General features: G+C 32.2%; 1 protein-coding gene across 2 annotated transcripts; it reads left to right on the top strand.

Annotated features, from left to right (window-relative positions):
- Positions 1–1,402: 1,402 nt before the first annotated feature.
- On the top strand, positions 1,403–23,253 carry LOC144968553 (protein NipSnap-like). 2 transcript variants are annotated; one of them, XM_078907029.1, is made up of 10 exons: positions 1,403–1,541; positions 2,867–3,015; positions 4,611–4,656; positions 6,461–6,552; positions 7,995–8,065; positions 8,691–8,831; positions 9,937–9,968; positions 13,981–14,075; positions 19,035–19,118; positions 21,015–23,253. In XM_078907029.1, the coding sequence occupies exons 1-10, from the start codon at positions 1,450–1,452 to the stop codon at positions 21,077–21,079; spliced, it is 867 nt and encodes a 288-aa protein (XP_078763155.1). In that variant the 5' UTR covers positions 1,403–1,449; the 3' UTR covers positions 21,080–23,253. The 2 variants fall into 2 exon arrangements, with proteins under 2 accessions (XP_078763155.1, XP_078763154.1); XM_078907028.1 differs by lacking the exon at positions 13,981–14,075 and adding an exon at positions 10,710–10,804.
- The last annotated feature ends 1,640 nt before the right edge of the window (positions 23,254–24,893 follow it).

The following is a 24,893-nucleotide window of genomic DNA, read 5'->3' as shown; positions in this document are numbered from 1 at the left end:
GTGTTGGATTTTTTGTTTGTTTTGATTACATTATGGTTTATAAGCATTTGAGTATATTCGACACTCATAGTGCGCTAATGGAGTATATATCTGTTCCCTTTTTGAACCATTCCCCTTTGCTTTATTTTTTTTATTGTGTGCTGATATTTGTAAAATGAAACATTTTTTACTGGTATCCAATTTTCTTCCTTTCAACTGGCTCTGACATGGCCTAAATGTGTTACAAGCGCCATAAAACCTTTAAATACAATATAAATAATGTAGATTCTATCCTTCACATTTTTGCTGACGCCGATATTGCCTAATATAAAAAGTGTATGATTATAAAAAGTAAAGGACCCCAATTTTTTTCTTTTAATTCAAAGCAATTCTGCACTTTATGTCCTCTCTCTCTCTCTCTCTCTCTCTCTCTCTCTCTCTCTCTCTCTCTCTCTCTCTCTCTCTCTCTCTCTCTCTCTCTCTCTCTCTCCCTCTCTCTATCTCTATCTCTCTCTCTCTTTAAGGCTCACCGAAAATAATTCAAGACCCATTTAAGACCCTATAACTATAAAGTTGTTCGGATTTTTTTCCCTTCTTCTCCGAAACCCATACTGATATGTACTACGAGTGCAATAAATGTTGTCTCAATAATTTAGAGGATTTATTTCAATAACTATGATAATCAAGAACTAAAGTAATATATATGTTTTTTAATTAAAGAAAATTTATCATCTTTAAATTAGGTTAGATTGACCAAGAGATGGCGTCGGGAAAATTACAGTGTACTAAGTACACTGATATAGGGAATACACAGTTCCTTTACAAAGTGACGTGGGGTCAGAGGTTATAGAGCTGTCAGTTTAGCATTTTAAACACCAAAAACAAAGACGATTTTTTCTCTCTGCGCAGATGAAAATGGAATTTCAGGTTTCCTTCTGTCAAAATACAAAATATTACCATGAAACGATGTCAAAATTAATATTTAAAAAATATGAATTGTAGTGTTGAATCTTGATGGAAAAATGAAGCCCGTAACTTACACAACGTCTCTTTGGGTTCTGTAGGAGAATGGGATCTGAAGACTGGTGAGTTTTGCGCTTTTTCATATAGTCCTCAAATTTTAAATTGTGTTTAGTCCTATTTAAGCTTCATCAAGAAACGATGAGTTAATATAGTAGAAATGTATTTATAACAAGTGATTACCGAGTTCTACCGTTGGAAATATTTCCGTAGAATTGACATTTATTTTGGCTTGACTTAAGGCAGTTTGAGAAAATAGATATAGTTGATTTGGATTTTAAGAGGCGTTTCAACTAATGTAGATAGAGAATAAGGTATTGAATAAAAAAAAAAAATTAACGTTTTTCTTTTATAACTTCAGTGCTCTGACTAGTTTGGCATCTTTTGCAAAAAAATGTTTGGCAATACCACCATCACCAAATCGCCAAATCAAAAAGAGCTCAGGAAAAGATGTCTGCCGTCGCTAAGTCTGTTTGTCGTCGGTTTGCAAAACCGACATTATTTACTTTCACCAAACCATCACAGAATCATGTGTTATTGAGGTGAACTTTTGCTTTTTTATTTAATCATGTTATCACCACTCTTGCATTTTTCTCTCAAAGATCTAAAAGCTCTCTAAACCTGCAGAAATCTACTGTATTGTTTACGATGTTTGACCCTACCTTGACCTTGCTAACTAAATGCATTCGTCGACGACAATAAATAATACTTGTACTTGTATTCATTATGAACTGTCCCCCACACTAACTGAAGTATTATTTCGTTAAAAGAAACTAAAAGCATAAAAAAACTAGCAAAAAAACAAAGACAAACAAAAACAAACCAACAACCAAACAACAAAAAAACCCCAACAAAAAACAAAACAAAAACAAAACAAACTCCCTACACTAGACCTAAACTCTAAGTAGGTACTTTGGTAAAAAATTCAAATTGGATTGAGCTCAATGAAACCTATATCATTTTAAAGTGCTTTTCAACACGATTCTAATGATACCAAAATTGTGAAAATCAGATAAGCAGAAGAAAAGTTATGTTAGTTTAAAGGCTGAAAAATGGTCTTCTATTTGCCTTTGTTATTTACTGACGGACTTTGTGACCTGAAAAGTGTTGCATTTCCGGTAGTAACCACCATTTGGATTTCAAAACTGGTCTAAAATGGCCGCTAATATTTGAGTAAGGATTTTGCTGGAACGAATTTCATGGATGCGGTATACAACTTTCCCTGAGTTTAATTTTATATAAAAGTTAAATGTTAAGATGTTAAATAAACGAGCCAGCATGAAATTTTGATTTACCAAGTTCTAATCTTTTAATTATCCAAAGCTAAATTATACCCTATTTTATCCATAATCAAAAGTTATACTAAATTGTCATTGATTTTAAAATAAACTACACCAAACGATAGAGTAATTTCTCCTGAAGAAAATAAGACATCAATCATTAAAATCCATCCATAAACAAAAAATCTATGGAACTTTTTCTGAGACCCATCACTCAAAAGTCCAAAAAATCGGGTCACAGCCACTAGCCCATTTATCGGCTCCCTGCTGGAGGGCCAAATGGACGTTTACCAAAGTACCTACTCTAAGATACCCAATTCAATTATTATTGTTGCATTTCACTTAAACTTATAAAGAGTAATTTTCAAAATTGTTGCGTATATTAAATATATTATATATATATATAAATTTAGATATCTAGGCTATCTATTCTATCTAGTCTACATAAACATAAAACCGTGAAAGGGAAAAATCACTTTTCGAAGTTTTAGAATTTAGAAGAAAAAATTTTTTTTTGGGTGGAAGTGAAGTTGTTATCCGTATTTTTTGTTGTTGATATTTGTCAGTACATTGGTACCCCTCACCAGGTCCCGTTTTCTAAGCACAACACCAATTCAGTTGGGAGATTCTGAGGATGGAAAAAGTTGGTTTGGCAGACTTAGAAAGATGGCACAACCTACAGATGTTTCCCACTCCATGGCGCTTGCCAGCAAAGAGACAGTATATGAAATACAGTGTAAGTTGCAATTTCAACATGTTAAAACTTAATATTCATTGCTAACATTTTACGAGATTTAAAACTTTAAGTGCTTAATGGCAATGGCATGGACTAGGATTGTTAAAATCTTTTAAAAATATATTCAACTTTGTATCATGATCATGACCCTTGACACAAGGGTTGTGTGTATACCAAAATCTCATGTCATCCTATATGATTTGTTTTTACGAAGTGGCAATTCGGACCCGAGTCTGAATTGCTTCCCATGGCAATTCGGACTCCTGCCATCATGCGCCTGCTCAATCACAGGAAGTGTTGGAAGTGGAAGCTGGGTCGAAAGGGAGGGAAGTTGCTCGTTCACAGTTGTCAGCTGTCAGTCGGTAGGAGGGCGAGTGAGCGAGCAAGTCACGTTTTAGAACTCCCAAAGATGATACCTTCAAAAGCGGTGATCTATTATTCCCCTTTGTCTTACTTTTTCTTGGGTACTTTTTAATTGTAATTCTATTCTAGAACTTTTTACTATCCAATTTCTCCTTTTTTTACTGGCGCTGATATGACCTAAATTGTTGCAAGCGCCTTAAAAAAAACAAAAACAAACAAACAAAACATAGATCTAAATATTCGTGGTCTTTGGGAGATTACAATTGTAGTTGCTATTGTTAACGTTAACAATCAATTTGCCCTCGCATTGATAAAAGAGTGTCTTTGTGTAATGATTGGATTTGATTTGCCATGAGCGTGTTGCAAAAGATACATGCATGACATATCTACATTATATATTTTGCCATTTGTGGCCACGAAAAAGTGCGGGGAAAGGAGAATAGTATGACTTTGGGCATTGAGCGTTGTATTTAAAAGGCAGCTTTGACAAAAGGCAGTATCTTAATTCTTTTTTAATTAAAAATATATGCTGTTTTATTTCTAAAGATAAAAATAGAGGCGATTCTTGGCAGCAAACCATGTAATAGAGCCCTGCCACTGGGGTAGGGGCAGAGTACTGTCTAATACTAATATTATTAGATAATACTGGACTAAGTGCCTAATAAAATAAGCACTGGTTGAATACGGAGAGAAAATGATCAACTGGTAGTGGGATTGGGAGGGGGGGCTGGACGCAGGGAGAACATGGTGATACGAGATCAAAGAGAAAAAGCCGCCGGCTCTTGGGTTGTGGGAGTGAGTGTGTGTGTGTGTGTGTGTGTATGTGATTATTCTGTTTTTAATGACTTAGAGATACTCATGAGTGTGTGTGTGTGTTTAGGAGGACCTATACAGTTTCTATAACTGCAAACAGAATGCTAACTGAGAGTTTCACTAATGATAAGTTCATCATTCGGGCGCATTGCATTCCGAATCGAAGAGCCGTCGGAGACTATTCAGACTTGTCCCTGGTTAGCCACGGAGTTCTATTTAGTTTAGACTCGAGTCCGAGTTGCCACGGGAAGCAATTCAGACTCGGGTCCGAATTGCCACGGGAAGCAATTCAGACTCGGGGTCCGAATTGCCACAGGAAGCAATTCAGACTCGGGTCCGAATAGTCATTTCCTTGTTTTTAACCAGGTATGAAATGTAAACATTTTAATTTAATGCGAATGTGAAATTCTCTATTTCAGTTCATGCTGTCAAACCTGAATGCATGGAAGAGTATTTAAACCAATTGTAAGTATTCAAATTTGAAACTAGTGTGCAAGCTATAATTGCATGCTTGTTGTCCACTTGTCTCTACAGTCATCATAAGAGCATGGTATTGAATTGTTGTAATGAAACATTTACTGTATAATCCTTATTAAGTTCACCTTTTTAAGGGAACTCCCCCCCTCTCTCTCTCTCTCCTCCCCCCCCCCCCCCCCCCCCCCCCCCCCACCCTTTCCAAGACCTTAATCCTATAAACGTCACATACTTTATTTCATATGCAAATTAAAATGTCATGCACTTCCTCAACCTTCCCGATCAAACTGACAATTACTTATCATGTGTCGTATGGATCTGCATGCCAGTAGTGATTAACGATTGTATTAAAATACTTACCACTACACTCTTGGTGACATAATATTAGTGTTATTTGTCAAGTCTTTTTCTTTAACCCCATGTTGAACCTGTAGTTAACAAATTTTTAAATTTACAATATGGGTTATTGACAGGGTCAGAGTCATAGGCTAGCTTCAGCTCAAATTTATACTTTCTTCAATGTATCTGTAACAGATAAGCGCCCACTTTTAACTCAATTGGGGATCTTGATTGCTTAGTTGGATCTGATAGATATAGAAGAAAATACTTTGCGATAGACTTGCTTCCCAACTGAAGGGTAGAACCTGGGATAAACTCTGGCATCATGGGCTTAATGGCTCTGAAGGACTACTTTTTTTAAAAACTCTATTTTCTAAGCTCACATTGTGCTTAATTGGGATTATATGGTAGTGTGTATACATCTAGCCTCTCAGAGTTCAATCTCTCTTGCTTCACATCACTGTAGGGCATGTTTCCATTTTGTCAAGTACAATGATTTAAAAGATTCTCAACCCCCAACTCACAAATTCTTTTTTTTTGGTTGTTTCTCAAAGTCTGCAGTATTACATGACGTTGTTTTTAGATACTGATCATGACATGAACAGGGACAGGAAAAGGTTTATCTATAGCAATGCCATTGTTCACACAACTAACAGATATAGAGTGGTCAATATAAAACCACAGGCTGACATATGAAGTGATTCTTTATATATACTTCAAAGATTATGGGAATGCTGACCTCCTTTTGCACATTGTCTTGCTGACTTTCGTTTTATCAATTTGTGACCCATCTCCCCATAAAAATAATAAAGCACTTTTCTTTTCATCTGCGAACATTGCTCTTAGGATGAGACCACTGGATAGCATCTTTTATATAATTTTGTTGTTCTATTCAGTCACATTTTATAATTATAATGCTTGTCTTCACTCTTTTTGAATATTAAGTCAATTGATACCATCATCTTAAAACATCTTATCACTTTATCAGTCAAAATTCAATTCCTCTTATTTTTTTTAAGATTAAAAAAATATCAGTTGCTCTGTATTGTAGGCTACTTTTAAGTACTTGGAATATTAAATAAAATATTTTGGCGCTCAACTCAAAGTTAGCATTTTATTTATCAGTAAGCTTTGGCTTGTTTAATTCTTCCTTTCATATGAGACAATTGATTTTAAATCCTATTCATCATACCATATGATTTCACACCAGTGCTGGATCCATTTCATAGCCTCTGAGCTGCAGGTTCTTAAGACAGTGTCAGTGCACGTCGGTCCTAAGTTACATTCCAAGAGAATGTGTTCCTTCGTCTGTATTGGGTGCCCTCACGTGCATTGATTATCCGTGGAAAGTTCCCACTTTATCATGTTCTGCCTATTAAAAGATTGTTATTAGTGTTTGTCAAAGATGGTACCACAATTTCTTTTTTCTTTCTATTTCTAACATTTTTATCTGCAGCTCTACATTTCAAACTCTTCTGAAAGAGAAAGGAAGTGGGGCAGAGTTAGTTGGAAGTTTCACAGTGGAAATTGGGGATCAAGATGAAGCTGGTATGTTTAATATCTGTGCAGCTCTTTTTTGTCAAATTCTTATGGGAAGGTATATTTTAATGAATCCCTTTTTGAAAATCTGAAAACTTTCATCCTTTCTATTAGAAGAGTAATTACTTCTTATTTTCTGAGTCTTTCTTTCCTGTTGGTTCTCTTGTAAATCATGACAAATAAAAAAGGAGAAGTATCAATTTGAATATTTTAAAACCGACTGTCAAAAGTTTGATGGCTTAAAATGTATAACATTAACAATAATAATGATAATAATAATAATATAATAATAATAATAATAATATAATAATAATAATAATAATAATAATAATAATAATAATAATAATAATAATAATAATAATAATTAATAATAATAATAATAATAATAATCATTATCATCATCATCATCATCATATGAAGGCGAGTTAAAAAGTATTGGGACTCTACTTATTACTTTAAAACAAAGTGAATCAATACCATGCATTGTAGCTCAAATTAAAGCTTGGCATTAGCTGAGTAGAATGCTACTTCTCAACACCATCTCTGGTCATGTATCCTGTCCTCGTAAAACTGAGTTGACTGAACTTTGAGCCAATTTTTCACAACTGCCTTGGCTTCATCATCATCTTCAAAGCGATATCCCCTCATTGCCTTCTTGAGTGGACCAAAAAGTTCAATGTGTCAATTCTGGTGAATTAATAAGGAGGGTGAGACAGCATTGTCCATCAAATTTTGCGATTACCTCCCTTTTCCTGGCACTTGTGTGTGGAAGGGCATTTTCATGAAGAAACAGTACTCCATCCATCCCCAAAGCGGTCTTAACTCGACGAATTGTTGTTGCTTCAAGTTCAAGGCCTATTTGTACCATTCAGAGTTGACAGTGGCTCCCTGTGGTAGGAAATCAACACGGATTACACCTCTTAATGGACTCTAATTCAATCCACCTAAAACACTCCTCTACAAAATGCCTAAGTTTTACAGACTTTACCAATGCATTTAAAAATGTTGCTCAAGATTTTTTTTTTAGAAAACAAGAAATTCAATGACAGCTTTCGGTTGCTGACGGACATGGGGGCAGCCATTTTGAACTGTCATAACTGTCAAAATTTGACAGAATTAAAATTTTTAACTTTTGGTTTAAAGAATACTTGAGCCAAATATGACATCACATGAAAAAGAAATGAACTCAGTAGGAGATTTGTCCCATTACTTTTTGACTCACCCTCATAATAATGATAAATATGATTATGTGGTCTATAAGGAAGAAGAATGTCTTGAATATGATGGGGTTCCTGATTGTCTATTTTATTTTATTGTATTTTAATTTAATTCATCTAGTTATTAATTTAACTTTATTTATGATGTTTTTTTTTGCGGGGGGGTGGGGGGGGGGGGTGGTTAGCAACTCTAAACGGATATTCATCATCATATGATTTTTCCCCCCATTACAGTTCACATCTGGCAATACAAGGGAGGATATCCAAATTTGAACGAATCCAATATTTTGTACAGAACAGATGCTGTGAGTTTGCATGCATAAAATAATTATAGTAAATGCCATATAAGTGGCAAAATGATGATCAGCAAGTTTAGTTCAATTGTCAATAGTTCTGATTTTCAACAGATTACAAAATCAACTAATGATATCATTTTGTATTTTAATATGATAGATAAAATGAGATATACTTTGTTGATTCTTTATGGCAATTATAATTTAAAATCACAACGGTTTGTAATAACAAGGCAAATCACTTCTGGTCATACATTCATTCATCTACAAATCTATAGACATAAAAAAAAAATCATACATTCCAAGATTATATATTTGGACGGAAATAATTTTCGAAAAGTATTGATTAAAGAATCCAACCTGTTTTTGTTTTTTGTTTTTGCTAATAAAATATAGACTTCTGTGAGTAAATCGATCTCAGATTTTAAAGGAAGGTAAAAATATACATACAAATTCTTCCTAGTGTGTGACTTGAAAAAAATAATGTACTTTTATATGGACTAAAAATTGTATTTTATTTTATTTTTCCTTTAGGGAAATAAATTCTCTGTAATGCAATAAATCTCTCAACATTATTATTATGAATTCATTCAGTGAGTGTAATTTACCCTGTACTTTGTTCTCTGTCACAATCCAGGACTTTAAAGAATTTCGCAAACATAGGAATCAAATGTTGAGGTCCAGAAGGAACCAAATCCTATTAGCTTTCAGTTTCTGGCCTAAAATTGTGCCAAGAGAAGGGCATCACATATATGAATTGAGGAGCTACACTCTGAAGGTAACAATATTTCTCCGTTTTATTAAAGATATATGTATATTTTTAGAAATTTGCTCTATCAATATAACATTTTGATGCCCAATATTCAATGGGAACAAATAATTCATTACAAAATTATAGCTGAATTATTTTTAAAAAATGGAATAATGAAGCAATCTCTGGGCGTTGTCCTTTGACCTCCCATGGTGGGCAGGAGGTTTCGCTGTGTCTTCTATACCCTTATCTCTGTTTTTAGAGTTGCTTTCTGTCTTTGTCTTGGAATGGAATAATTACTTAGTTTTGTCACAGTCCTTGACTGGGAGGGACACAGTCAAATGTATAGTTATAGTTTTGAGAGATGATATTTATGTGTATTGTTATTTATGCATTCTGGAAACATTTGAGTGTGTTCCTCTTAGTAGGATCATGTGCTGGTGTCCAGATGAGACTTCAGGGTGATCTCAAACTAAGTACCTTGGTGGTATGCTCTTGAAATAATCTACGTCTGTTCCCTATTTGAACCAATTCACCTTTGTCTTACTTTTTTTTTGGGGTGCTTTGATTGTAAATCTTGAATATTTTGAATATTCCATTTTCTTCTTTTTACTGGGGCTGATATGGCCTAAATGTGTAAAGTGAAATTCCAAGTTGTTTAATATAACATTTTTGTTTTTCCTTGTCCTTTTCTAAATACAATAGTCTTGAATAGAATGACCACATCTGAATGAATGTTCAACCTAAGTGCCGGGTTTTCTCATTAATTTTATAACTTGTTAACTCTCTCCTTTTTGAAAAAAAAAAATCATTTTGCCTGTTTATTTGTAAAGTTGATTCCTTGTAACCAGCTCTTTACTCCCATTCTCTCACAGTAGTTTGGTGTAAAATCAATTCTTAGCTGGTAACAGCATTATCTCTGTTGAAAATAAATAGTGTGAGATGTTATGTCTTATCGAACATGTGGAATGTTAAGTTGGCTTGGAACCTCTTTTGAAGCACTTTGAGCACATTTAATAGATACCACACTGTATAAAAACCAAAATTTTTAAATTGTTATTTTTTATATAAACGTTTTTGCTTTTTTTATTTTTGGTTATGATATATTATATTCCTTTGTTTTTCCTTTCAGCCTGGGACTATGTACGAATGGGGAAATTGCTGGTAGGTTACTTTCTTTTATTATATGGGATAAAAATATTAGTTATTATTTTTTCTTGAGGGAATGCCGTTATACTCAATTCTCTCATTTGAGGAGAAGCGATACTCAAGATATACAATAACAATGGTTTTCTACATTCTGAAGAGTTGTTGTTACATTTGTTATGTTCACTGAGTGTTAAACACAATCCCTGTTGTGCTACAATAGCCTTATCTCTCTTGATTTTAATATTGTATTTTGGAGGAAAATGCAGAAGGAAAAGCTTATTTTTAAAAATCTCTCATTGTCATTCCCAACTGTCAGATCTCTCTACTCTTGTTTAATTGGATTCAGTAGTCTGATGTCACGCCGCCCGGAAACGGCGGCCATATTGGTTCTAACAAAGAAAATCATTACTTTTTATTCTTCATGCTGGTAAGAACTTTTCATATGCCTTGTGATCAGAATGTGTAAAAGTCAAAACATGATCAAATTTATGGTTTTTTTTTTTCCTCTGGATACGCTTTTATGCTCGCCAGAGAAATATTTCATACAGCATCCGCCATTGTTCCGATAGTTTAGAGCCAGTGTTGCTAAGTTACCTTGCGTCATTAGGAAGGAAGTGACGTTACGACTATTGAATCCTATTGTGGGGTCTTTTACAACCCTGTTTTTATTTTTTGCCCAAGAGGTGATTTTATTACGTATTTGTTTTATTTGTTGACTCCTTAAACTAATTTTTTAAAGTCTGCTTTCAAATACAGGGCCAAGGGTATAAGAAATCGTGATACTAGCGATGAGGCTGTGGCTGGTTTTTTTGCCCAAATCGGTAATGTCTACAATGTGAAGCATTTATGGGGTAAGTTCTTAGGAGGAGAGTGACGTTTCTATTCCCGCTCACCACTTGCCATGTCTTTCATGCCATAAAACAGAACTCCTCTTATCTATAGATGGAAGACAAGCACAGGTTAAATTTTACAGTTGTGTTTTTATTTTTGCCTTTTAAGCATTAGATTTTTGATACACCCTGAATTTTTTTTGTTTTTTTGTTGGTTTTTGTTTTGTTTTTTTATTTGTGATACAAGAAAATGATAACTTTTAAAATGAACAGACACCAAAGGTGATGTTTGATATCTTTTCATCCTGTTTATAAATGTGTATATTAAAAGCGGAATTATTTTTTATGTTTTGTATTTCACGTGTGACTGTTGGCATGTTTTATTCTGTGATGTAATCTATAAAATCAAATTCAGTGTACCTTACATCAAAGACAACATATTTCTTCATTTCTGAAAAAACTTTTTAAAAGTTTATTAATTTGTAACATTCTGAATTTTTTGTTCAAATTAAAAGTAGTTGAAAGTCATTACAATTAAATAAATACAGTTCATCCGCTTAATCGCACATCAGTTAATCGCACACCCTGCTTATACACTCCACCTTGGTTCCATCTTAATTGGACAACAATATACCCATCAGCGATAAATTGACATCTTAGGAGCTATTGAACTCCGTTCAGCCATACAAAAGACAACGCCTGGAAAATGAAGATGATGATGAGTCATCAGAATGTGACACATCACCCCTGACAAACACTGAAAAACTTGACATAGTGGACAAACTAGGCCTCTTCATCCAAGAAGAAGAATTAACAGATGATCTACCAAGATTGGCGAGATTGAAGACAAGGGTTTGTAAACCGAATGCAGAGAATAGAAAGCAATCAACTCTTCGTGATTACTATTCTTACAAACAATATCACATGTTGTCGATTAAACTAAAAAAGAAAAGAAAAAAATGAAAGAAGAAAAATAAAACCAAAAAACAACAACAACAAAAAACAACCAGAAACAAACAAAATAAAGGAAAGAAACAAAACAAAACAAAAACTTCTAATGAGGAAATGTCTTGAGCACGACGGTCCCATACCAGTATAAAACTCAGAGCAGAAGGTCCTACATGAATTTCACATGAAAGCTGATGCTTAGATGCTATTTTTAGCCTGTCCGCTTAATCGCACACTCCGTATAATCAACATATTAACCTGAGCTCCCGAGGGTGTGTGATTAAGCAGAGTTGACTGTATTTAAGAAAACTATAAAGGCCAATTATTTTTTTAAAAAAATTTTCGTTTAATTGAAATGTTTGCTTTATCTACCAATTGATTTGTCAAATTTAGTGCTTTTAGTACAGTGGTTACATCTGCAGATAGTTTTCTTTGTAATTCAGCGATATCATTGTGATCTAACAATTTTTTATATACATGTTTTTTTTTTCTTCCTATACCCATCTGCACAATAACAATGACACTAATAATTTATTGATTTTTTGTTTTCCACAATCTTAAAATGTTCCATAATCTTTAGCATGCTGTAACAAACCAAATATATTCACAGGAATCTAACAAGTGGGGGTGTAATACTTCCTGTAACTGTAACCAAATTGCATGTCTCAAGCGTTTAATCAAATATCACAGTAGTAGAAATCTTATATTCTTTATAGTTCTTACAATGCAATAACTTACATGTTCAATCATAATGCATTTTCATTCTCCAGAGAAGGCCTAAAGAAAACATTCCACTTCAAACAAAATAATACTGTTTGAATTGAGCTTAATTTGGACAAAAGAATGACATTCTTGTTTATTTAATAGATTTTTATGAGTTTGAAACCATGCCAAGGTTAGGAAATCCAATGCCTGTTAATTTTACCTTTTATCTATTTTGCTAAAATGATTTGGGCTTATAGCATACAAATTATAAATCGGATATTTAAAGAGTGAAATGAACATCTTTGATTTTAAAGGATGAAATGCTGTTTTCTAAACCAGAAATACATCTCTCTTTCGTCATTGATACATCAGATTTGATACAGTGGATGTATCCCATGCATAGATTGCTGATATTTCTTTGTAAATTTTATTCGTTTTCAGACGGCTCTCTGAAAGAAGCTATTTTTATGTTCCTTCAATCTGCATGTTTGGTGTAATATAGGTAAACCCATATATTCTGAATCTAATTTTTCTAGGCTATATCAAGTTTTTCATTACATGACGCAGACCTGACAGACATCCTGGATTTTCCGGGGTTGTACTGGATTCAAGCCAAAATCCTGGCATCCTGGAATTGAACTGATAATCCCGGATTATCGATACTGGGAAATTTTTTTAGCAATTGCTGATTTTTTTTCCCCCCATAACAATCCTCACTCTTTCGCATTTTAAAAAGTTCTGATGACTTTAATATAATTCTGTCAATATAAATTTTATTTAGTGGAGGATGTCATTGCACATTTATTTTTAATTAAAATGAAATATAAATCTTCATTTTCCAAGTTGGATCTTAGATCATTTAACCGGAGGTCCAGTATATTTTGTGTATTATTCTGCTGATAAAATGGTATACGTTTAATGATGATAATAATAATAAATAATAATAATAATAATAATAATAATAATAATAATAATAAATATAATATATAATAATAATAATAATAATAATAATAATAATAATAGCAATAATAATAATAATAATTAATAATATAAATTGAATACTCTCTTGGTAAAAACAGTTAGGTCTCCAAGTTTAATCAGATAAATGATATAATAATTTATGACATCAAAGATATTCAGTTTTGCAATGAAAGGGTTCATCCATGTTGTATTTTGAATATAGTTTTAAAAAATATATAAATTGCAGTTAACGTGATGAAGGCACCCTTTTAAACCCAAAAATGCTGTGTAAATACATGAAAGGGAAAATTTCAAACAGCATTGGATTTTCTATTTTGTAATTGTATTTTTGTCTGATCATGCATTTTGGGAATTTGATGAGCCTTTTTTGTATATTTTGTCGCCTTTTTTTATAATACATCTTTGTTTTTTGCTAATTGCTTTGCCTGTTTTATTTAGTTCCAAGGTTTTAACTGAGGGAGGAGCTGGCATACTGCAATTTGTTTTGCCGTGTGGTTGAACTTTGGCTCTTGTGCATTATTGCACCACTGTTATTTATCAATACCTCTTCTCTTATTTTAAAGGGCAAAAGGCATTCACTTTAGAAAACCCAGCAATGAGCCTGTGGCAGGTCTCTTCAGTCAGATAGGCGAGCAAAACTTAGTGGAACATTTATGGGGTATGTATTTTCACATCAAGATCAAAGCACAGCTATTCAGCTCAAATGCATTGCTGATTAGATCTCTGATATGGTTGTGAAAATATGAATAGAAAGCTGTTGCAATTTTTAAACATGTTCCAACCATCAGTTTATCCCATCAATTATGGCCCTTTATTTTTCATTGATGGGACAGTATATTTTACATTATTTGTAGATCATGGATGGTGATCGTTGTCGCCTACAAAAAGAACAGTCCTGAAATAAAAATTTGGTTCTTGGTACTCAGGGTATGGTACCAATAAAAAAATAATGCTAGAAATTAGGTCTCAGAGGAGGTGGAGTTTTGAAAAGTTAAAAAGAGGTGAAATCCATCTTTAAACAAAAAGATAACCATTGACAATTAAGTCTTTTTGTGCCAATCAATTATACAAGTAGAAGAATTCTTTAAAAATCAGCTATATCCTTTTTTTTTTTTTTTCATTCTAAGTAGCAATACTCTGTTTCCTGTCATTGTCTTTATTCTCTTTTAAGTAGCAATACTCTGTTTCCTGTCGTTAATGTTTCATGTTGGAGGTAGTCCTTTGAATGAGACCAGACTTTCTTTATGTTTGAATTAGGATACAGTTTTGTGAAAAAGCTTGTTTTTTAGAAATTTTTAATTAAGGAAAAAAAAAAAATAAATAAAAAATAAAATTATGGACAATAAAGATCTAAATTATTATTATTATTATTATTATTATTATTATTATTATTATTATTATTATTATTATTATTATTATTATTATTATTATTATTATTGTTATTATTATTTATTTATTATTATTATTATTATTATTATTATTATTATTAATTTAAACAAACCAACAAAAAAAAAACCCAGGAATCTCTAATATATTAATTAGAAAGTGGGATGGGGCAAGGGTTTGTTGAGGAGGGAGGAAGCACTGTAAGCAAAGCAAATAAGTTTATAGATTTACCCAAGGATCTTCCCTGCTTTCTGGTTTTTGTTCTTTAAAACAAGATTTTTCCCTATGTTCGTTACTCAATTTTTCCCCATTCATTTATTTTCAAATGGGGGGGGGGGGGGGGCATTGGGGTTGGGAAGGGAGGGTAGGATATGAAAAGGGTGAATCTGACGTAATTTGATTATGTCATAATTTTTGGAGAGTGTCTTTGTTGATCTTAGGGTACTGTGTAATGAAGCTGAGTGAAAGTTACTTTTTATCTTTACATGTTGAATTATGCTCATCCATTTCATACCACAACAAGCCCTTTTTCTTTGTTCATGTCTCTCCTGAATTATTTCGATGATTGACTAAATCAATGGCTTTGTATTATTGACTGGGAAAAAAGTCAAGAATGTCTGTAAGATTCAGAAATTTCACGAACCCTGGGTCCAAAATAAATAAAGATACATTAAAAGCCCTTTTTAAATATATTTAAGGTGATTGAAAATCAAATTGGTAATAAAATAACCTTATTTGTCTTTCCAAACCATTTAAAGCATTTTAACATTTTTGATTTCCTTCCCCCCCCCCCCCCCCCCCCCCCAAAAAAAAAAAAAAAAATAGAATAAAATAAAAACAAAGCAAAAAAAAAAAACACAACAAAACAACAAACACACAAACAAACAAAAAAAGGAAGGAAAACTATATAAAACAAAACAAACTCTTTGTCTTTATGAAATTAATGTAATCCATTTTTCTACTACTGTAAAAGAAACTAATTAAATGTATTTATCTACTCATTAAAGCACATGGCATTATATGGAAAGAAAATTTCAATAAATTTTGACAAGTTTGCAAAAGATTTCTCTACATTTGCAGAATTAATAGCGAAAATTCCACCATAATTCTTTTGTAATGATGCCAAATAGTTTTTAAAAAAATATTTTGTGAGATTTGTGAATTTACAACTTTCAAGGTCGGTTATTTTGATATTTCTTTATTGTACTGATAATTATATATAAAGAAACAGACATTTAAGCTAATTTACATAACTGAGTAGTTGTCAATTGGAAGAATGATTCATTTTTGTTGTGTCCCACAGAATTCTTTGCTAACAGAATTAAATGTTGACGCATTGTTCAATTTCCTCCCTTAATTAAAATGCTTGTATTTTGTGAGACAACTTTGGCATGAAAACTGTGGAAGATCTTTGTTAATATATTTTTGTTGTTGTTGAGATTATGAATTAACTGTTTGTGCTTAATTGTTCTATTGATTATTTTAAATTAAGAATTGTCGATATTCAACCTTTTCCCCTTTTGCATGGTTTTGGTCGATGAGTTTGTCTTATATACTTTATTACAAAGCATATATACTAACTATTTGGAGAATTCACCACACGTACTTTGGAACTGGTTTATAGAATGCTTAAAATGAAATAGCAGTCATATGTGATACAAATCTATCAGTTATGAAACGAAGTGGCTATGGAGCTTGAAGCTTATTAATAGAAACATTTCTTTAAAATCAGTTTTAATACTACTCCTAAAATTCATTGGGCTTTCTTGAATATCAAGAAACAAACATTTACAAATATTTCCAGACATTGAAAACAATAATTAGAAATTGGTGTGTTTTAAAATCTGTTTTTAAAAAATTGCCCATTGTAAGGGCAGTAGCAATGAGCGATAGTCATAGAAAATATCAACATTTTTTTACATCATTGAGGGCTGCATTTGCTGTAGCTGTAAATTATACTAAGAAAACTATTTGGAGCCTACAAAAACCCAACAAACATACGATTTTTTGCTGTTGTAAATAGATCCTATGAAATATTCATTGATTTATGTAGAAAAACTTTATTTCCTAATCTAGGATGAATATTTTCACAAATCTTTAAAAAAAATGAATCTAGTCATTTGAAACATTATACCAGTGTTTAAAGAAATTTTGTTTTAGTTCCACCTTAGATTAGAAGAAGCCATATCACTCCTGCTTTCGTCTCTCCATGTTACGATTGAGGCTAAATTGAAGTCCAAGTCGCATCACTTTGACTACTCCCTTGATGAAAACATTTGGGTCTGCAGTTATACCCAGATAATTAATGGGAGAAAGTATAATTTGAGAGGAAAACATTCTCACCATTTATAGGTTTTTTGCTTTAGGCTATGGCCTGAAATGTTCTCTCTCATGTGGTTTTAATATGAGTCCACTATTCTTTCAATCCTTATAATTATGCAAGCTCTTGTATAAAATTGATATAACTAGAGTATTTATAGAGTGCAATATCCACTAAACATGCTCAAAGCGCTTTACAACAATTGTTCAAGTACTCTTGAATCAACAAAGTCTTCAAAACTAGGCAAAAGAATTTACTTTACTGCTGCTTAATTAATTCAATTATTCTCTCTGATGACAAGAACAAATTCAATCCAAAAGGATGAAAATCATATTTAAAAGAAAAATCTCTTTATTTTATTCATCTTTGTGGGAAAATTTTCTGTAGGGTGTAATACAACAGAAGATTAAATTACACTCTTGTCTGTCCCAGTGCAGTACTGCAATGGGAGTTATATTTATTGCTAAATATTAAAAAAAAAATAAAAATGAAATGCTGGTAGTGGAGTTGGAATTGGGGTACTATGGGTGGAAGTGCATTTCCTTATCCACTCATTGTTCCTAGGTAAAATATCCTCTGAAGTTCTCATTTGTTTCAATTTTCTTTACCCCTTACAATGTAGACCATACTTCAGATTTGACAGCAAAAATCTATGTGGCATAAACTTTTATCATATTAATTTAGATTGATGACATTATCAAATTTCGATTTAGGATAGTTACTGAACAAGTGTTCTTTCAAACTTATCTTTACCAGAATTTTTAAATTATAGATGGTGTTTTGCTTGATTTGTTTTAGTTTTAGTTTTAGGTTCTCGAAAACCACCCTTTATTCTATTTTGTTAAAAATGTATATTTAATGTGTGCAATTGCTGCATGATGCGAGTATGTTTGTGGTTTGTCAAGAGATATTGAAAAGGACTTTGAGATTTCAGCATTTGCGTCATAAAAGAGTACTTTATTAATTATTATTATTATTATTATTATTATTATTATTATTATTATTATTATTATTATTATGATATGATGATGATGATTTTTATTTTATTATTATTATATCATCATTTTTATTATTATTATTATTATTATTATTATTATTATTATTATTATTATTATTATTATTATTATTATTATTATTATTATTATTATTATTATTATTATTATTATTATTACAGTGCAACCTCTGGATAACGACACCCCTGAATAACGACAATCCTTGCGATATTTATGTTATTAGTAGCAAAAAATCAAAAATAGCGACAGACATTTGAGTAAAACCCCTGGTTAGCGACATCGTTATAACAATAATGGGAAGTTGATACAGATGCTTGATACCCAACAATCTTGTGTGGTTTTATTATATTGGCACTTGATATTTAAAAATTTATTTTAAGTTTTGTTAAATGGCGTTTAAGCACTGTTTACCAACAAAACAATAACAATATACATATTAAAGAGTGAAAGCATAACTGGTACTTGTACACATTCTAACGTCGTTGATACGTATCATCTCTCAGGCATTGGTCAGCACATCGCACTTTTATGATTAACAAGTCTCACCACACGCTATTCTGCTATCTTGAAAACCCTGGAATAACGACACCCCAGGATAACGACATAATTTTCCAGCCCCAGGCGATGTCGTTATCCAGGGGTTGTACTGTATTATTATTATTATTATTATTATTATTATTATTATTATTATTATTATTATTATTATTATTATTATTATTATTATTATTATTATTATTATTATTATTATTATTATGGTTATTATATTTATTATTATTATTATTATTGTTATTCAACCATTTAATTATTATTACATACAAGCTTAAGATATACATAATTATTTAATTTTGATTTTATCATTATTACTCTTGCAGCTTTAATTCTGAGAGTTTATTTGCAGGTTATAAAGACCTTCAAACCCGCAAGGAGATCAGAGAGGCTGCTTGGAGCAGACCTGGATGGGATGAGTGTGTGCATTATACAGGTAATGTTTTCTAATTTTTATTCTTTATTTCTTTTGTAGTAATAGCAATGAGCAATTCATTTCATGTCTGAGTCAAATGTTGCACAGTGCCAAGGAATTTATTATCAATGACAATGAGAAATGAAAAGAGTAGAGTAGTCCCTGAAGACAATAGAGGCGGGCATGCCTATCACACCGCATTTTGGGGAATCATCTTGCAACACAGCGCTCGTTCCTGGAATCCTGCAAACGCAATACAATTTTCCACATTTCTGCTACTAGTTGTGGTGAGGAGCATAGGGGATATTATTTTTATTTCATTTCGTGTTATACTTATGTGTTTTAATGTGAGAACACGGGAACGAGCCTTTTGCTAATTTAGTACTTATTTCTAGTTCATTCTTTTTTATGTGTGTGTGTGTGTGTGTGTGTGTGTGTGTGTGTGTATGTGAAGAACCTTAAAAGTATTATCTTTTGTCCAATGTTCTGAAGTTTCATCCCACCTACCATTTTATTATTGTGTTGATAAATTTACCTTCAGATGGTTTTTAAATGGACACTTTTGAAGTTTATTACGAGATAATTTAGTATTTTTTGCATACCATTTTGCATGTGAAATGTGAGCATATTTTATGATGGAAGAATGTTCATGTTAAATTTTTCTCATTGGGTTTCAGTCTTAGAGATTGTTTTTCAGTATATGGAATATTATTTTTTAGATCCAAAGCTTTGTCAGTCGGACATTGATTCTCAATTTTAAGGTTAATCTAAGTATAAAGAGAGTCAATAAAATGAGAATGACTCGAACTTTTTGATAGCATTAAAATCATCTACACACCTAAATAACGTAGTAAAAAAAAATATCATAAAAAGAAATTAAATAAAAATTTAGCTTGGATTAAAATATCAAATCAAAATTATGTACTTGGATTTGACCTGCTTTAGTGAATTTATTCTATTTGTTTTCGAAAAATGTGTCATAGTATGTTACAGATTTTCAAGTCTCGAATAATCATGTGTTTTAGTTCGTAACACAAGGTCGTGGTGAATATTAGTGTTGTCTTTGTCATACAGTTACATCTTTGTGTACTTAACGATGCATTTTTCCAGTTATAATATTTATACTTGGAATGTCAGAATTGAATTATAATACCGGTGGAAATGAGAGGATGTTAGTTTACAATGTACATTTTAGGGAAGTTAGTTTGTGTGGCATTTGCATTTTGAAGAATTAAACTTATTGATGACTGTCAATGTGTCTAGTAGATTTTGACTTTAATTGCTTTAATTTTGGGGTTTGTTGAAAATATCCCTCCAAAATATTGATTGTCCTATGTTACCCTTTGTTAGGCCATTAAGTTGAAGGCGGTGGCGACTTGATTTAAAATAGCATCTTTTTCAAGCAAACTGACTTCAATGGTCTGTGTCTACAAATTGATTGCTGTGAATTTTCACCCATGGTTTGAATTTTAGGAAAGTGAATGCTATTGATATGAAAAAAAAAAAGTTGTAGCAGCAGGAGCAAACAATCACATCGTAATGTTGATTCCTCATTTTTGGACCAATTCCTCATTTTCATGTTTTTGATTTCTCATAGCAGTGTGTCAGGGTAGGCATGTCTGTAGAGAATAAAATCATTTGTGGTAATGAGAATCGAACTTGGGATCTGACTGGTTGTAAAATGGACACTCTATGCACAAGGCCATCCTCCTCTCAAAAATAAAAGTGTTTTCAATAATAGTGTGTCTCCTTAGTCCCGCCTCTAACAACTTCTTGGATTGAGAACTAAATCAATAAACAAATAAAAACAGATTTATTGCATGAGTTTGTATCATATCTTCCTCATAGGAGTTGTATATAATCATCCTCTTATTTGAATTGGACTTTATCTCTATATATTTTTTATTTTTAAATCAGTGCCACTGATTCGACACATGAAGTCAAGGATATTGATCCCAACACCTTTTTCTCCGCTGCAGTGAATGAGTTTACAGACAAATAAGGATGCAATTTACCATTTCAGCAGCTGTTGTGGTGACCAAAGAAGAAGTGGAACTTTCGTTACAGGGCATTGGGTGAAATATGGATTTATTCAATAAAATACTTTACTTTTGTTGTAAATGAACCAGTGATTTCTTTTTTATATGGTGATGAAACATTGAGCCATGATTACTTAGGTTAGTAGTGATTGGTGCTTTTTTTCTGTTTGAAAATAAAATTATAATTATACCCTTTTTTTGGTATTGTTTTAGTCGTGTAATTTTGGGAGAAAATGCATGTTTGTGCGTTTTAGGGTGTGCATGATGTGGCAGAATCCATATGTTTTGTGTTTGTATTTCTCTTGATGTGTATATGTGTGTGTGGGTTTGTGCATTTGTGAAAGAACTTGTATATACCCTCATTTATCTGATTGTGAAGCAAATTTCTTGAATTAATCAATCTGCTAGTGGCTGAAAAATTGAATTGGAGGCATTACACTCAATACCTTACTCGGAGAATGGTATTAGGATGTGCTTCCCCAGCAGTTAATGGGTAGCTGGAAAGGTCATGGAATGGAACTTGTCATCCTACCGCAAGATGTCATTGATTCAGGACGTTGTCCCATGAACAGTGCAATCTCCAATGTTTCTTCAGATTTTTTGTTCATCGTAGATTGTTTTCATTGCAGTTGTTTGAAATGATTTTACACATATAACTTTCTCTCTTTGTGTACACTATATTTGTTTTTTGTAGAAGTGAGATTTTCATTTTGACTGAAGCTTGTCTATTTATTTACTGTTGGTCAATGTCTAAATTGTGTTTACATTTCATAAACATATTTTGTACGTGTAAGGAAAATTATATTATTATGTGACATATTCTATAATTTTGCAACTGATTAATGAAATCCGTGTTTGACACAACTAAAAAAATACATTCTGTCAAAGACAGATTTTTTTTTTCTATTTTTTTCTAGACAGATAATTCATTCTAAGCTTTTATCTTGAAAATAGATATAAAATGGAGAATTCTAGAATTTCCCCCATTGTTATGGCAATATCCTCAATCGACGTTCTAAGACTGTGCAACTATTATATTCCCCGTCAGAAGAAAACATCAATACATACTTTTTCTGTGACCATATTGCGATAGAAACGAATGTTAACTCTTTAAAAGAAAAAAAAAAAAAAGAAGAAAAGAATCAGCTGAATTTTTTTTTTTTTTGACAATTTTTCTAAGACATATATATTTAAAAAATATAAAAACAAACAAAATAAAAAAACCCTAAAAAACCCCAAAAAACAAAACAAAACAAAATACCCCTCTCCCCCAAGAAATTGAAGTGTATGAAGTTTAATAAAGTTGATGAGAAGAGAGCTTGGTTGTCAAACTTGGAGCGTCTGATCTATACAATTTATGTATTTATGAATTATGATGTAAATCTGTGTGAAAGCTGTCTTTTTAAAAGTTTTGGTAATAAGCATTGATTGAAACAATTGGATTCTGAGCTGACTGCTGATGTCTTTAATACCAATTTGTATTTATTCATGTTATTCCCTTCATTTGCTTAAAAATTATTCTTGCAGTTTTTTTCCATTGTCTATTTTAAACAGTTTGTGTAACACAGATGAATAATCAATAGCGAGTCTTTTAATTTTTTTTTTTTCTGTTGAAAAAAATATGTTCAGAAAAGTCATCTAATTTAAATGTTGTAAAGGAAAACTATAAATAATTTATTATGATTTTAATATTTGGTTAAACATATAACACTCATAATCATGGAGATCTCCCAATGATTTCCTGATGACCAATTCTATATCCCTGGATTCTTCCATACAGAAAGATGAATTCATCAATATCTGGAATATCTAATGCAGGTTTCAATTGTTTGAGGAAACCATGCACCACTGTGATGTATTCTATCAATAAAATAATGGAGTATTAATAGATAACATATATTTTTGTCTAACATGTTGCCTTCTTTCTATGTGTGAATAATTCTCTCTCTCTCTCTCTCTCTCTCTCTCTCTCTCTCTCTCTCTCTCTCTCTCTCTCTCTCTCTCTCTCTCTTTCTCTCTTTCTCATTAACAAATAATCTCACATATTTTGACTATCGATTGTCTCGCTAATTAATTAGTACTGGAGAATTAAAGTGAAAAATAATGGTTGAATTAAATATTTTGTTAGTCTTCTTTCATTTAAAAGATATATATCATTGCGGTCTTCATATACTGTGTTTACAACTGAGTATCTAATATGACTTGGTTATTGATGAAGACGTTGCTTCAGACAGTGATGAATCTTATAAGAGTAAGAGTGCTAGTACAAATAGGACACTCAAGTTAAGAAGTGACTCATACTTCTTTAAATAAATCACCTGACTCAGTCTGATTGGGAATTACTGTTGATGTTCTCATATATATCATATATTACGCCCTTTCTTGCGGCATTGTTGTCACTAGGCATTCCATAGCTAATCCATCAAGCTTTTAATGATAACAGGAATCCCCATTCCTGTCCAAAGCGAACAAATTGGGAGTTAATGATCTTGTGATCACACGGAGACTGGAGAAATCATCAGATTGTGCCTTATCAAAATTCATATTTATTTTAGATTAGTTTAAACATATTTTGGGTTATGCTTTAGGCACTGAGAAAATGTTGAGGGATAATAAAGATTCTCATTCTCATAAGTTCTGCAATTGTCCACCATATTTTTTCCGATGTCATTAGGTGAAAAAAACTATACCTTGCATTGTGATTGTGGTCCAAACAATAATTAAGCCATCAAATTCTTCTGTTAGGACATGACTAAACTCATAGTGGAATATCCCTTAAGACGGGGGAAATGATGGGATGGGGGTGCTATATCAGACTGATGTTCAGTCAACTCTGCTCTATGTGTCTGCTTTCCCCTATATAATTTGTGGCCCATAGTCTCAATTTGGTTTTATGTTGGCGTAGGTTTGATGAAATTGAACTCAAACTCAGAATTTGATATATATGTCTATGAGTTAAATCAAAATGCTGTAATTGAGAGAATAAATGTTTCTTTTTAATTTTCAAGAAAACTCAAGTGTCAGGTTTCAGCATCTGGTTCATAATGACATAACACAAGATTGAGAGAATTAAGTCACATTTGTTCTTTCCACATTGTGGCTTTTTTTCATGTTCTAGAATGAGACCATTTAATTTTATTCAGACCCTGCGTCTACATGAAATTAATATGCTTCATGTAACTATCAGAATGTACGGGTCCTGGTGGGTTCTTATACCAGTATGTATATGGGACTTATGTGATTCAAGCCCGACTCATAATGCTTACAGCATCTACTTCTGTCCATTGTGGGAACCAGTCCCCATAATCTTACTTTTTCTTGTGTGCTTGTAAGAGGAGACTTATAATCTTTCAAATTTCCCACCATCTTCCTTTTTGCTGGTGCGGAAATTATCTATACTAATAGTGACGAAAAAGCCATAAAACCCCTTCAACACAATGTAACAGTACCAAGAAATATTATGTAATTTCAAAGAAATTTTATTTTTGAATAGTAGTCCTTGACTTGCTTTTCGATGGGTGACAAATTTCTCACACACAGATCTTTGCAATGTGTATGATTCCTCCGAGGGCGAAGCAATGTAAAACTCTTCTGAGCCAGTTGAGTCTTCTTCGGGTTGTAAACAATATTCAATGATTATGTTTTTTACTAAGAAATGATAGGGTTTTCCAAGATTAGGAGTGGAATAATGCACTATATTGCATGTTTTATCCTGACATACTCACTGTCTCTGAAGTGAGTCACAAATAATGCTTTA

The sequence above is a fragment of the Berghia stephanieae genome, chromosome 3, assembly GCF_034508935.2.
Source record: "Berghia stephanieae isolate SIO BIC M18660-M18661 chromosome 3, UCSD_Bste_1.3, whole genome shotgun sequence".
NCBI classification, from domain to species: domain Eukaryota; kingdom Metazoa; phylum Mollusca; class Gastropoda; order Nudibranchia; family Aeolidiidae; genus Berghia; species Berghia stephanieae.
Note: the sequence above shows the minus strand (reverse complement) of the source record. Positions and strands in the feature narration are given on the sequence as shown.

Bases quoted from the DNA above. Each gene is read 5' to 3' on its own strand.
- LOC144968553 (XM_078907029.1), top strand. From the start codon at position 1,450: ATGTCTGCCGTCGCTAAGTCTGTTTGTCGTCGGTTTGCAAAACCGACA. The intron at 3,016-4,610 runs GTAAGTTGCAAT...TCTCTATTTCAG, and splicing joins GACAGTATATGAAATACAGT to TTCATGCTGTCAAACCTGAA. The intron at 8,066-8,690 runs GTGAGTTTGCAT...GTCACAATCCAG, and splicing joins TTTTGTACAGAACAGATGCT to GACTTTAAAGAATTTCGCAA.